The following is a 15,559-nucleotide window of genomic DNA, read 5'->3' on the forward strand; positions in this document are numbered from 1 at the left end:
ATTTTTTTAAAAGCTGTAATTTGACAAAGTAGCTCATCCAAAATATGATACTGAAATACAAGAAAATGACATTTTCTTATATTCAAGAAAACATTAGAGACACATAGTCTCTTGATAGTGAGACAGACTTGGGAACTAAATTTGCAAAGTCATGTATTTTACATCCAATTTCATAGCCATGGGGAATCAAACTCTAGCAAATTTTACTTGTACATTATATTAATAATATTATTTTATAATGTCTGCATTCAGCTGGGTCACCTTTCTTTGGATTGGGTACAAATGTGGCTCTTTTCTTATCAGCTATCCAGGCTGTTTGGCATGGGTGAGTGAGTGCTTCCAGCTTGTTGAAACATTTCAATTGGTTACACATTAGTCCCGTGATATCCCACACTGTTGGATTCTTGACCAGATAACCTTGTGACATGGACACATGCCCTTTCCAAAGCTAAACCCACTGCCATATAGGATAGCCTAGCCTGTAAATCTTTGTGGGCCTGGATAGCCTCACCTTTCTCCCTCAGAAAGATTTGAAGCACTAATGATTACCAAACAGCACCATCGGAACTCCTACTGACATATAATTATGGTACATTTATATTTGTTATTGATTGGGTCCCTGAGCAGTACAGTTTGGGTTAAGCTCCTAACCATGAACTTGGTTGTTCAAAAAACACCTTGAGCGGCTGCTGATGAAAAGACTGGTGATCTGATTCTATTAAGATTATAGCCAAGAAGACAATCTACAGAAGTTCTGCTCTGTATAATATGTTATGAGTCAAAATGGACTCAATCGGATTAGGATTCTTTGTTGTTATTTATTAACTTAGATACTTTAGGTAGATTCTTAATTATTCTGAACCTTGATTTCCTAATCTTTTAAGTGAAGTGCTTAATAATGTGACAATTATTAGTGTAATAATAAGTCATTAGACTATCAAAGGACTTCACCAAGAGAGTAATGAGAGCCCACCAACTGGGTAAACATCTTTAGCAATGACACATCAGACAAAGGCCTTATTACTAAAATCAACTATACTTTGCAAGCTTACAATAAGAGAAAAACTAACTGCCCACTAGGAGGTGGGCAAAAGACCTGAACAGAAGTTTCACAGAGTCTGAAATCCAAATGGCCAATAAACATATGAGAAAATGTTCCTGATCATTAGCCTTAAGAGAAATGCAAATTAAAATAACTATGAGATACCACCTAACACCCTCAAAGATAGCCCAATTAAAAAAAATCAGAAAGCAACAAGTGTTGGAGGGGCTGTGGTGATTTAGGAACTCTCATCCACTGCTGCTGGACCTGTCGGTATGTACAGCCACTATGGAAGAGAGAGATGTGGCGGGGGAATTGAGCACTGACCCACCCAAGGGGAGGTTATTGTTTGTGTCTCCACAGAGAAAGAGGAACCAGACTTAAATCTGGTGTTCCGGGATGCGAATGCAACATGCTGGCACAGAGAGGGGAGGCGGTGGAGGGGCCTGAGGACTGGGCCCCAATACCAGCTACGTTGAAAACTTCCCCTCCCAAAGAAGAATTTACTTCAGAGGACAGCACTGAAGCTGCAGCTAGGGGACAGGGACATGTATGATCAGAGCACAGAGGGGCAAATGAAGGGGGAGGAAGAGACAATGGAGCACATCCTGGGCCACCAAGCCTGGAGGATGATATTCCTGCTCCGAACAGCCAATGCACAGAGAAGACCATATGACTGATCCCAATATGAGACATGATGTCCCTCGCTAACCCATGCCCCTATTGGGGACAACACTGGAGACTTGGTGTCGGGACTGGACCAGACTGACCCCAGGACACCAAGGCAGAAAACTAAAGGCATGTGGCAGAGCAACAGGGGGAGCAGAGCATGGAGCTCCTGAGGAAGTGCAAAGGATAGACTCTGGGGTCAGAGTATGGCACCCCATCAGACTTGACTGGAGGACATGCCTAGAGGTCAAAAATCAGACCTTGATCTATTTCCAAGTTATACTTTCTTTTTAAATTAATTTTTTTTCTTTTTCTTTTTTAAATTAATTTATTCTTATCTAGGTCATTGGTTTTCTTTTTTGTTGTCATTGTTGTGTTCTCTTTTGTCACTTTGTCTCACTATGCTTTGTTTTTTGGTGCATATTATTATCTCTGAAGATCTATCTAGATAAGATAGGCTGGATGAACAGTCTAGAGGTTTCGGCAGCACATGGGAGGAGGGTAGGGTGGGGGAAAGGAGGTGGTGTTGACCAACCCAGGGACAAGGGAGCAACAAGTCATCCAAAATTACTGGCAAGGAGGGTGTGAGAGACCTGATAGGGATTCAGCAAGGACAATGTAACTGAGAGAAATTTCTGAAACCCAAAAGAAGGCTGAGCATGATAGTGGGACAAGAGGAAAGTAAAAGGATGTAAAGGAAAGAACTAGGAGACAAAGGGTATTTATAGAGGTCTAAAAACAGGTATGTACTTATGTAAATATATCTATATAGTATGGTGGGGAAATAGATCTCTGTGCATATATTTACAGGTTTCATATTAAGGCAGCAGATTGACATTGGACCTCCTCTCAAGTACTTACTCAATGCAAGGACACTCTATTCTGTTAAATTGGCATTCCATGATGCATACCTTCTCAACAAAATCTCTGAAGACAAATGTGTGCATAAACAAATGTGGTGAAGAAAGCTGATGGTGCCCGGCTATCAAAAGATATAGCATCTGGGGTCATAAAGGCTTGTAGGTAAACAAGCAGCCATCTAGCTCAGATGCAACAAAGCCCACATGGAAGAAGCAGCCTGTGTAATCATGAGGTGTCAAAGGGATCAGGGATCAGACATCAAAAAATAAAAAATCATATCATTGTAAATGAGGGTGAGTGCAGAGTGGAGACTCAAAGTCCATTTGTAGGCAACTGGACACACCCTTACAGAAGGGTTGTGAAGAGGAGACGAGGCAGTCAGGGTGCAGTGTAGCAATGATAAAACATACAACTTTCCTCTAGTTCTTAAATGCTTCCTCAAAACACTATCATGATCCCAATTCTACCTTACAAATCTGGCTAGACCAGAGTATGTACATAGGTACAGGTAGGAACTGGAAACACACGGAATCCCGGACAGATGATCCCTTCAGGACCAGTGGTGAGAGTGGCGATACCTGAAGGGTGGAGAGAAGGTGGGATAGAAAGGGGGGAACTGATTACAAGAATCTAAGTATTGCCTCCTCCCTGGGGGATGGACAGCAGAGAAGAGTGAGGAGGGAGAGGTTGGACAGTGTAGCTTATGACAAAACTATAATAATTTATGAATTATGAAGGGTTCATGGTGGGGGGAGGGAGGGGGAAATGAGCAACTGATATTAAGGGCTAAAGTAGAAGGCAAATGTTTTGAGAATGATGAGGGCAACAAATGAACATATGTGCTTGACACAATGGATGGATGTATGGATTGTGATAAGAATTTTACGAGCCCCCAATAAAATAATTTTTTAAAAAGACAAGAAATAAATCATTAGACTAGACAGGAATCCTTTTTATAATGTGCGCAAATGATATAGAATGGATTCTGGAACTTAATAAATATTATCATTATTATAATTTAAAAATATAGTTAAGACAAATGATATCAAAAACCTTACACGGATTTTGAAAATCAGATTTCATCTTGATGGCAATGGGCATTTTGCACATCTTGGGAATTCAATATGGAAAACACATGATCCTGGACAGTATAAATATCAATAGATGTCAGTGGAGTACTTTTAGTCCCCCAAACATAATTAAATTTCCTCAATTAACCTCTATGATTTATCAGTTTATAGCTGCTCCAGGTCATCATCTCTGTGTGATTTCTGTAAGACAATATCTCAGTAGATTCTCCGCTGTCATATTGCTTAAGAATTTAGCATTACTCAACTAGATTATAGTCACAGGATTAAGTCAAAATCTTCATCTTCAAAGTATTCTGTGCAACCCTGGCTGAGTAATTTTCTACTCTTTTTTTCTAACAGTCAATTTTCTTTCTTTTTTTCTTTTTTTAATTAGCGATAGCATGAAATCTATGTTTCTCTGCAGAACTTGCCAAATTGTCCGAGGTTATTTGGCTTAATTATGGCAAGTATTGTTGGCTAAATAAAACCAAATGCTCACTGTCATCAAGCCACTTCAACTCAAATAGCTGTCTAGGACCGAGGAGGACTGCTCCATGGAGTTTATAAAGTGATGAATCTTTGCGGGAGCCTCTTTCTCCCAGAGAAAGACATGTGGTGAGCAACCCAATACTTAGCCCACTGTGCCAGCATGTTTACTTGATCCAGCTCCACTAGACAGTGCGTGGCCACTTGATAGGGCTTATTTTCCCATTGGTTCTCTGTCTTGTAGTGCTTTATTTTTCCATCTGCTATGAATAGAATTTTTGCTTCGTCCACATGCAAATAGAAACGCCTACACATTACAATGATCATACGTTGTATCCTGTAATTCTCAAATGTGCATGTTCCTGTCAGCCTCTTCTTTGAGGGTTTAGAGATTTTATGCTCAAGATCCACATTTTGCTACTCTTCGATTTTTTTCAAAATGTCTATTGCACTATTGAGTTCTTTGTGGGTACCCAAAGAAAGAGAAAAAGAAAGAGTAAAGATGTCATTTGAATTACAGGAAGAATTAGGAACAATAAGTGGAGGTCTCACCCAGCCTAAGTGTATTTAAGTGTGATCTTCCATACATGATCCGCTTCTAAGAAGATTATTAAAACTATTATCTTCAACCTCATTATCCAGAATATAATGCAATTACTCAGCACATAATGTCTGATCTGGTAATGTCCAAATGGATATATGTAAACTATCACTGTCACTAAGTCAATGTCGACCTACAGTGACCCTACAGGACAGGGTACAATTGTCCCTGTTATTTTCTGCGACTGTAACACTCTACCATATAGAAAGGTCTGTCTTTCTCCCGGGGCATATGGGGTGGATGCAAAATATTTCTGGGAAAATGACATGAAAAGATGACAGAACAATTCTGTGCACTCTTTGAAGCCCTGTTGTATATCTTTGGGGCAGGGAGGAAGGGCTTGCTTGGAAGGCACCAAAAGGCAGAGTGGTGCTGAGTTGTAAGCACCACAGAAGCTGGAACTGGGCTTGTAGAGCTAGGCTGCCATCTTCAAACCACAGCTACTTCCAGACTCTGAACCACAGCCAAGTGCCCAGCAGTGGTTGTTGAGCTGATGATGCCCTGTTCAATCCCTAAAAGTCTCAGATTCTGACTAGGCTGGGAATAGGAGAGGGATACTGATTAAAGAATGTCACAAGCCCAGACACACCAAAAATTTTAATCATTTTATGAGGGGCTCATACAACTCATCGCAATCCATACATGCATCAATTGTGTAAAGCACATTTGTACATTCATTGTCCTCATCATTCTCAAAACATTTGCTCTCCACTTAAACCCCTGGCAGCAGCTCACCATTTTACAAGGATCTGCATATAACCTCCTCCCTGGGGGACGGACAACAGAAAAGTGGGTGAAGGGAGATGTCAGACAGTGCAAGATATGACAGAATAATAATTTATAAATTGTCAAGGGTTCATGAGGGAAAGGGGAACAGGGAAGGAGGGGGAAAATGGGGAGCAGACACACCAATTTTAACAACAACAAAAAATTTTTTCAAAACCATAAACCTACTACCATAGAGTAGATGACAACTCATAATGAACCTATACGATAGGGTAGAGCTGCTCCTGTAGTTTCTGAGACTGGCCTTCTTTATTGGATCAGAACGCCCAGTCTTTCCTCTGTGGAGTGGCTGGTTGTGTCTCAGGGTTAACCTTTCAATCAGCAGCCCAGCTCATAACCGTTACACCAGCAGGGCTCGCTCTATGTTATTCCTACGTTTGTATGACTGGGTCAAATGAATTGGCTCTGAGAAGCAGAGATATAGATCCATTAAAACTTGTGCTTATCAAAGTTTTCAACATTTTTATAAACCTGGTCTTTTCTTAGGAATGACTTCAACCCTAGTGCATGTCATAAATTCATAGTTGCAGACCTGTTCACCCAGGTGCTGTAGTGTCCAGTGGGGGGATAACAAATATACTTCTTTGGATACCACAAGAAAACAAAGGTATCATTTCAAAATTATTTCAAAATTAACCCAGAAAAACTTGCACAGCATGCTGAAGATTGTAAACCATGGGCTATGTGATACTGGATTGATTTAGAGCAAAATTTATTTAAAAGAAAATTGAATACAATTTTTGGAACTATTTGAGACATAAGATTAAATGATATGACTCAGCTATCTCTATCTCTATCTATCTTTATAGATATAGATATCAATATGTGGTGTGTCTAATTATGCAGAATGAGTAATCAGTTTGGCGATGATTAACTTCCTAACTGTTTCTTTCACATCTTTATTCCTAAGACTGTAGATTAAGGGGTTCAGCATGGGAATCATAACTGTAAAAAACACAGTGGCCACTTTGATCAGGAGCCATGAGTTTTTGGAGTTGGGCACACAGTAGAGCAGAAGGATCGTCCCATGGAAGATGGTGATGGCAGTCAGGTGGGAGGCACAGGTGGAGAAAGCTTTATGGAGTCCCCCAGAGGAAGGCATCCTGATAATGGTGACCACAATGAAGATGTAGGAAGTAAGTATAATCAGGAGGCTGCTAGTCTCATTGAATGTAGAAATGATTAGACATGCTGTCTGGCTGAAGGAAATATCAGAACAGGAGAGAGAGAGGATGGCCGAATACTCACAGCCAAAGTGGTTTATGATGTTTGAGCCACAGAAGGACAGTTCCACAAGCGAATATGTAAGCGTCATGGAACAGATTCCACCCCATGTGTAGGTCCCAGCTACCAGGAGGGCACAGAGCTTACGAGACATAGCGACTGTGTAGAGCAAAGGATTGCACACTGCCACAAACCGGTCATAGGCCATCACCGCTAACATGAACATTTCTGTAATCACAAATGCACAGATAAAGAAAAACTGCACCATGCAACCTTTGAAAGAGATACTCCTGACTTCAACAACCAAAGTTTCTAGCAGTTTGGGTGTAAATACACTGGAATAACAGATATCTAAAAATGATAGGTGGGTGAGGAAAAAGTACATGGGCGTATGGAGCTTGGGATTGATCCTTACAACCACAATTATGCCTAGGTTCCCCACCAGAGTGATTGTGTAGATGATCAAGAATGCCAGGACGAGGGGTACCTGGAGATGGGGGTAATCTGAGAAACCCAAAAGGATGAATGTAGACACAGAGCTTTGGTTTCCCCTCGCCAGTACCATGGCTCTTGTGGAAACAAACAAACAAACAAAGCCCAGAAAAGTGATTCTGTGGGGTGAGGTTGGGAAGTGAGGCATAGGAAGAACGCTGGAGAGAACAGATGTAAACCGATGGAGACCAGGACTGTCCTTTCCTGTCCACTTTGGATTTTTAGCCCTGCTGGTTTTGCTGTTATTAACTTGATGGACAATTAGCTATCTTTTTCAATTCTTTAGTGCCTTCACTGGGGGGAAAAAGCATTTGTTGATATCATTATTTGAGACGAATGATCTATAAATGGACATGATATGTAGGAAAAATTATATTTCATAGTAAAATGCAATTATATAAGAGAGTAAACACAATGCAAAATCAGTAAAACATTTTAGAAGGTCACAATAAACATTCAATCCAAACAAAATGGCTTTGAGACATTTTTAATGAGACAAGAATGTAATATAAGTAAATATTAAATATTTTCAATGAAAAAACATCTCTCCTTGAAAAAAAAAATCTCTCTCCATACTCTATTGCCTTTAGTAAAAGGAAGTGTGCAATGGCATAGTGAACATTTCACAAGTGTTCAAGGAGTCCTAAAACAGCTACTTCAAAAAAGATTTTCAGTAGTCTGGTCAAAATGATCCACTATTAACTTTATTCACTCCATTTTATCCCAAGTTCAATGGCTCAAAATGCTCACTCTTTTAAAGTTAACTATATTCTGCAAAAATGTTTTGGAGATTTTCCTAAAAGATTCACTTTGATTGTCTTCCTCTGGTTGTGTAGTCTGTTTGTAGCATATATCACACTGAAAAGAAAGAGAAAAGAAATCCCTTTGTTTATCATGATGAAGCACAAAAAATGTATGTTTCCAAAAAGAAAAAGTAATAAAACTATCTGCTACCAGTAATTAATCACTGATTTTATATATATATATATCCTTTTCTGATCTGGTAAAAGAATATGTATTATTAAGAAATGTGAACATGGTTTTGGAACAAAACCATGAAGGTTAAATATTAGAAATTCTACATGACTGAAACTAAAGAAAAACACTAGAAACTGATTTGTAGATATGGAAGATAAATTACTATCACTTTGAACCCATCCTGAATTGTACATTTTTAGCCTTTCAAATAACGAGGAACCCTGCTTGAGCAGGTATTGCACATTGGGATGCTAACTGCAAGATCAGCAGTTTGAAACCCTCTGTTGTCCTATAGGAGAAAGTGGGGTCTTTTCCTTCCCTAAAGAGTGACAGATGGGAAATCCACAGGGGCATTTCTATGAATCATTTCGATGGCAGTGGGTTTAGATTTGTATAATAACCAAGAGCCTGCTTTCGAATCCATGGGCACTAATCCCCTCAGCTATAAGATTATTCTTTCTATTACATAGAAGATTGGATTGACAGTTTTTGAGGCATCTATTATATTGTCTCATATGTTGACAAAAAAGAAAAAAGGCCAGTCTTTAAATTTAAGTTTTCAGATTGCATTCATTGGATCATATCACCTCAGATTAAGAATTTGTAGATGCAATCTGCTTTTACTTCATGACAAAGTTATCGAAGCACTCAGTCAGTAAAGGTTCTCAAACTTGGATTATAGTAAGAAGCCTTTGGGCTGTTAAAGCAAACTTGCTCCACAGTCACCAAGGGACCTTGGTTAATGATTCTACATCCAGGTTAATTCATCCATGCCAAGAGCAAGAGTGTGTGTGTGTGTGTGTGTGTGTGTGTGTGTGTGTGTGTGTGTGTGTGTGCATGTGTGTATGTCTACTGCCCCTTCCTTATATTAAAGCACCTGTCCTCACAATTAAGGATCCCTTCTCACAACCTGTCATAGAATAATCACATTAGTCCATTATATATTTGAGTATTTCTTTTAAGTAGTTGTTTCATAAACCATCTTTGTCATTACTGTTACATTCCAAATCCTGATGCATCTATCTCTGAGAGGTGGGAATTACAGGATTTAAGGATAGTTCCTCTTCTATCATATACAACATCAAATATCTGATTATAATTTACTAGGCCTTTTGCTCTTCTATTTGGGGAAGCAATTTAAAAAAAATGTTTTAAAAAATTCACTGCCATTGATTCAGCTCAGACTCATAGTAATCCTACAGGACAGAGTAGAACTGCCCTTCTGTGCTTCAAAGACCATAGTTTTTTACTGGACTAGAAAGTCTCATCTTTCTTCCACAGAGCAGATGTTAGTTTTGAACTGCTGACCTGTGATTAGCAGCCTAACACATAATCCACCATACCGCTAGGGTTCCTTAGTAAACATCCTTAGTGTGTTTTTTCTCCATGGAAGTCCACATACTGGTTGTTAAATATTTCAGAGGGTCTGCTCAATAGTCTGAATAAAGTATTAACCCTTCAGGTATGATATTGACACTAAGAATTAAGCGTAAGCTCCCTAGAGAAATTTTGCCAAGACAAGATGGACCACACTCAATAAGCTTCTTTTCTGTGTTATACATCTAATTATGCCCAATAAACTGAGCACTTGCAGTCATTTATCTAAACTGCTAAGTTTGTCCATGGTTTACTGGTGATCCAAAAACCCTGTATTTAATAAACAATGTTGAGAAGGGTGACCTCATTGTTACATTCCACATGCTACTGGCTCTTCGGTATTACCAGTATTGTCTACTAGACTGCTCATTTTAATTGTATGGCACCATGATCTGCTTGCTTTTATTCAGGTCTATTTGCCTTCCTGGAATGTCTTCAGTATAACTTCAATTCTGTCACTATTAACAATCACCAGTCCCCTTTTCAATCGTCTATGACTTTTGGCAACTTGTTAAACTTTTAATATTATTTTTATGTCAAGCTCGGAAGAGTAAACAAACTATACTTAACACGTATTTTAATTTGAATAAATGTGTCTAAGGCGTCTGGAAAGGTTAAGAAGCAATTCAAATAAATCTGCTACTTTGTCATTAATTTCACCAACATTTGGAAGACAAGGCCTACACTGTATATTTATAAGTTTACCAGTTATATAAAAATGCATACAAGATTCAAAGTGTTGCAATAGTGCTTTGTGGATAGTTTTATGAAAATAATCATTGTTTTATTTTTAATTAATTTAAGAATCTGGAACTTTTATTGTAGTTGAATTGATACCTTGTTCATGGTATTAAAAATAAAATTTTAAAAATACAGTTTAGAGAACTGTTTTATTAGAAACTCTATTCTCAACAGTTTTATTGCTTTTCAGGGATGGGACTGATTGGATCTATAGATGGCAATGGTTGGATGGATGGATGAATAAAATGCTGGCCTATTTTCTGTAGTAGCTGTAATATTTACAGGAAATAGATAACAAAAGGCTGCTATCCACTCATACAAATATGCAATCCTAAAAGTTTTATTTGTCAAAACAAATTATTAAAGCCTTCTCATTTGTTTGTCTTTTCCTCTGAACTTGCTCAATCCGTTCTTTAATATTTATGCTTTTGTATCTTTCAATGATGAGTTCCCCTCATTAACTTTGTCAAGAACAGTGTGCTGATTCATGCAAATTACTTTTTTCCCTGTTGCTCTATTTCTTTACACCAAATCTCCAATCTCTATACAAAGCCTTGCCTATTTTGTGTTTTTTATGCATGCATAGGTATCTGTGCATATCGCTTATTTTAGTTTACACCATAATGTCCTCTCACTTCTTAAACACAAGCATTTCATTTACTATGTCTCTATAAACACTACTATATATGTAGTGGAAATGAAAGACAAAGTTTCAAATTCAGCATAATAGTCCTAAGGGTGATTTCAGCAGAATTCTGCACCTGGAATACATGTCATCCACCGAACTAAATTAATATCACTCTAACTCAGTCCATGAAGTTTCTCTATAACATATTTGCTACATTTTAGTATTCTTCACCCAAGAAAGAAACAATAATTCAACATGGTATCAACTCACCAAAAGACAGAATTTTCTTGATGTACTTTTAAATAAAGGCTTTCTTTGTATAATGAACAACCTCCATATTCATTCTTGCTCAAAATTGAAATTTTCCTACATGTTTTTCATTCATTTACAGTTTGAAGAATAGTCTTACAAGATGGAACTCAGTAAAACAATCCGATAATTATTTTTCCAATTGAAAATACAATTTGAAATTAGTGTAGAGATCTTCTTTCACAAGCCATAGATCTGAGAGTTAAATTCCAGGACCATGTTGTTTTTTTTACCTCTAGACCTTAGGGATTTGGACCCCAGAGAATCATGATTGGGTTTATTGTTATGAGCTATAAGACAATAATTGGAATAAATTATCTCTTCCATAATTTAGGGTGCAATTTCTTCTAAATAATTAATTATTTTTGCATCTTAAAAACTTGTTTATCTTTGTAGAGAGGCCACTTTGGAAAATCTTCAAAAGAAAACTGGTCATTTCTAAAAAAAAAAAACCTGAATTTTTTTTTCATTTTTATTTGTCTTTTATAGTTTTGTCCACCCATTAGTGTAGAAATAACAATTTGCATTACACTTTAAATAGTTTTACATTCTACCCAGTCATATTATACTCTGAATATGCTTTTTTTGAGGGGCCAGGACTGTGGAGATACTAAGGGCCTTCAAAAAGTTCATGGAAAATTATATTGTCATTTGATTCCATTTTTTGTGATTGCATTGAGGTTCCCTAGTTGTTAGGTGTCCTGACTGCAATTATAGCTATATTTTTCAGTACAACGATTAAGGTCACAGTGATGACAGATTAAATCAATCTAAGTAATTCCTAAATTTATCCTCAAATAAAAATCAAGGAAGAAATAAAATGGTGTCAAATAGTGACTCAGTAACCACTTTGTTTCCTTGGCCAGAGTATTTTAAGGCACAAAAATATGCAGTGACATTTAAGTACTAAAATTATCAAAAGTATTTAAGATTCTTAATGTGCCTAATATTGATAGATTTAGCCAAGTGAGTGGCCCACATATAAACAGCTAAATCGGGTTCATGTTTACAATTGTTATAAACATGTCTCCCTTGATCTGCAGTAACCTGTTTGACTATGAAATACTGGCTGGTTGGGCACCATGCCCATAATCACATGCAGATCAGACAATGCTCTATTGTGATGTACAGGGACTTCATTGGCTGAGTTTCAGAAAGAGTTTCCTCAGATCTTTCTTCTTAGTCTGTTTGAGTCTGCAAGGTTCACTGAAACCTAGTCAGCACCGGAGCAATATATAAGTTGTAATGGACAAATGTGTAGAGACTGTACATGCATAATTTAATTTTAAGAGTGGGTAGACAACAAAATTATTTCCCACTAATTTTAAATAATTAAGGCATGAGAGTTTATGTGGATAACATTAGCACACTTACCCTGGCATTTCTACTGAGGTTAAACCATCAGTTAAATCACTCAAAAGGGACTTTGAAACCCTTTTAAAAAGACCACTTTAAAACTCACCACTGAAACAATAAATAAGTAAAAAATAAAACTCACCACTGAGAAGAACCAAAGCGATTGTTTCTTTCAGTTTTCAGTTTTCTCAGCTTAGTCTATAGGGCAATAAATGTAAATGAAAAATGCAGCATAAATTCATTTGGGTTCAATAGCAGTTGAACAATAAGGTCTACTTTATAAATTGCTGCAATTTTAAATTCCAGGCTTCCAAATGTTGTTTGGGGTTGCAAACAGGCTTTGATCAATGAAAGGAGCTAAATCATTTTGAAACTCCAATGTGTGCTTTGCTCCTGGCTTTCTGTGATTGATTTCATAAGCTGTGAACCTGGATTTAAGTTCAAATCTGATTTGTGGTTTTGCCAACAGAGAAGTGGGGGTTGCTTTCAAGTATGCATGCATAACCAAAGAAATAAAATAAATGCAATTTATATTACCAAATATATCAACTGCACCAGGTTCAGATCATTTTAGGCAGTGAGATTTACTATTGCCACCCAGAAAGTTTTCCAATGACAGGACGGTCCATCTGAAACTACACTAACATTTGTATATAGTTAGATTTGTATTCCTACCAGTTCTTACAATATTATTTTATAACATAAAAGAAAACTTACTCATTATGAGTTGTAACTTTCACATTATCTAAAAAATATTCATTATATCGTGTGACTCAAAGAGTACTGAAAGTTGGCTTGGAGAAGTATATGGTCATGTATACTAAGAAATAAACATTGTATGATAATTTATGAAAGCCACTGCCACAACGACTTACTGTCATTAAGTTGATGCCAACTCATAGTGACTCTATAGGACAGGGTATTACTGCCCCTGTGAGTTTTTGAGACTGTAACCGTTTACAAGGGTAGAAAGTCCCATCTATCTCTGAGGAGTTGCTGGTGATCTCAACTGCTGACCTTGCAGATCACATCCCAACACATAACCACTGTGCCCCCAAAGCTCCTCGATTTATGGATAAAAGCATTTAATTGGTATGAATTGTACTTTATTATGATATTTCTAGTGTTAACGTCATTTTACTAAATATTAAAGTTGAACTAGAAGGTTATCATAGATTCAGGTACTGATTTGTTAGTGCTTAATTCTCACTGCTCTTATTAAGTATATATTATATATAATGCATTTATATACATGTAAATGTATAAATGGATTTAGATTTTGGAACACAATAAATTGGTATTAATTAACTTTCTGCCTGATTCTTCACATTTTGTTCCTGAGGCTGTAGATCAGGGGTTCAGCATCGGGATGAGCACTGTGTAAAACCCCGAGGCCACCTTGATCATAAGCCATGAGCCTTGGGATTGGACACACATTAAAGATAAAGGATGGTTCCATGGAAAATGGTGGTGGCAGGTGGGAGGCACAAGTGGAGAATACTTTATGGTGTCCCCAGGGGAAAGGCATCTTCATGACAGTGATGAAAATGAAAGCATATGAAGTGAGAATTATTAGGAGGCTGATAATTTCATTAAATATGACAAAGACTCCAACGATCTTTTGATTAACGTAAGTGTCAGAGCAGGACACAGACATAATGGCAGCATGCTCACAGACAAAGTTCTTTACGAAGTTAGTCTCACAAAAGGATAATGTCAAGAGAAAGCAGGTAAGTATCAAGGAACAGATTATACTCCAAGAGTATGAGGCAGCCACCAGCAAGTCACAAAGTTTAGGGTGCATTAATACTGTATACATCAAGTGGTTACAAACAGCCACAAACCAATCGTAGGCCATCACTGCCAACATGAATGTTTCTCTCACCACAAATATGCAAGCAGAAAGAATTGCATAACACCTCCTGTAAAAGAGATGGTTCTGTCTTCCACAGCCAAGTTTTCTAATAGTTTGGGTGTAGCTATTGAATACTCACAGAAGTTCACAAAGGACAAATGGCTGAGGAAAAACTACATAGGGGAGAGAAATTTCAGACTGATCCTGATGACCATGATCATACCCGGGCTACCCAGAGTGACTGTGCGTATGCTGAGCGAAACCAGGAAGAGGAGCAGCTGTAAGTCCTGGTATTCTGAAAAGCCCAAGAGGATAAATTTTGGCCAGCACTCTGATTTTCTTGGTTCCTGTTGAAAAAGTAAGACCTTTTTGTGTCTTGAGAAACAAAACTTTTAAGTTAGCAATACAAAATGGAAAGGACCATATGAGACATATTCAGTGTCTATCATGATTTTTCAAAAATACTCTCATTGGGGGTTCTTACATCTCTTAACGTAACCCATACATCCATCCAGTGTGTCAAGCATGTTTGCATATATGCCGCCATCATCATTTTCAAAGCATTCTCTTCCCACTTGAGGCCCTGATATAAGCTCCCTATTTCTTCCCCTTCCCTTCCATGCCCTCCCTCCCTCATGAACCATTGATAAATAATAGATTATTATTCCCATATTTTACATCGTCCTCTGTCACCCCTCACCCAGTTTTCCATTATTCATCACCCTGGGAGGGGGTTATAGTTTGATCCTTGTGATCAATTCTTTCCCCACCCACCCCTAATCCTCCTGGTATCTCTACTCTCCTTGTTGGCCCTGGGTGGTTAGGTTATCTATCCCAGATTCCCAGTGTTGCAGGCTCTTATTTGTAGCAGTGTTCATGCTCTGGTTTAATCCGTTTTGTAAGGTAGAATTGAGGTCATGATAGTGGGGTGAAAGAAGCACCAAAGAACTAGAGGAAAAATTTTGTGTTTCATCAGTGCTATATTGCCCCCTGACTGGCTCATCTAGTCCCTGTGACCCCTCTGTGAGGGGATGTCCAATTGTCTACAGATGGGCATTGGGTCTCCACTCCATGCCATACCCCA

The 15,559-nt window shown here is 38.0% G+C and overlaps 1 protein-coding gene and 1 pseudogene across 1 annotated transcript; both read right to left on the reverse strand.

Annotated features, from left to right (window-relative positions):
- Positions 1-6,353: 6,353 nt before the first annotated feature.
- Positions 6,354-7,304, reverse strand: LOC101654111 (olfactory receptor 5D18-like). Its single transcript, XM_004708489.1, has one exon. It carries the CDS (start codon positions 7,302-7,304, stop codon positions 6,354-6,356), a length of 951 nt encoding a protein of 316 aa, XP_004708546.1.
- A 6,640-nt stretch (positions 7,305-13,944) lies between these two features.
- On the reverse strand, positions 13,945-14,654 carry LOC101653792 (annotated as a pseudogene).
- Between the last annotated feature and the right edge of the window lie 905 nt (positions 14,655-15,559).

This window comes from Echinops telfairi, unplaced genomic scaffold, assembly GCF_000313985.2.
Source record: "Echinops telfairi isolate 266 unplaced genomic scaffold, ASM31398v2 ScPeMD7_60;HRSCAF=208, whole genome shotgun sequence".
In the NCBI taxonomy this organism is placed as follows: domain Eukaryota; kingdom Metazoa; phylum Chordata; class Mammalia; order Afrosoricida; family Tenrecidae; genus Echinops; species Echinops telfairi.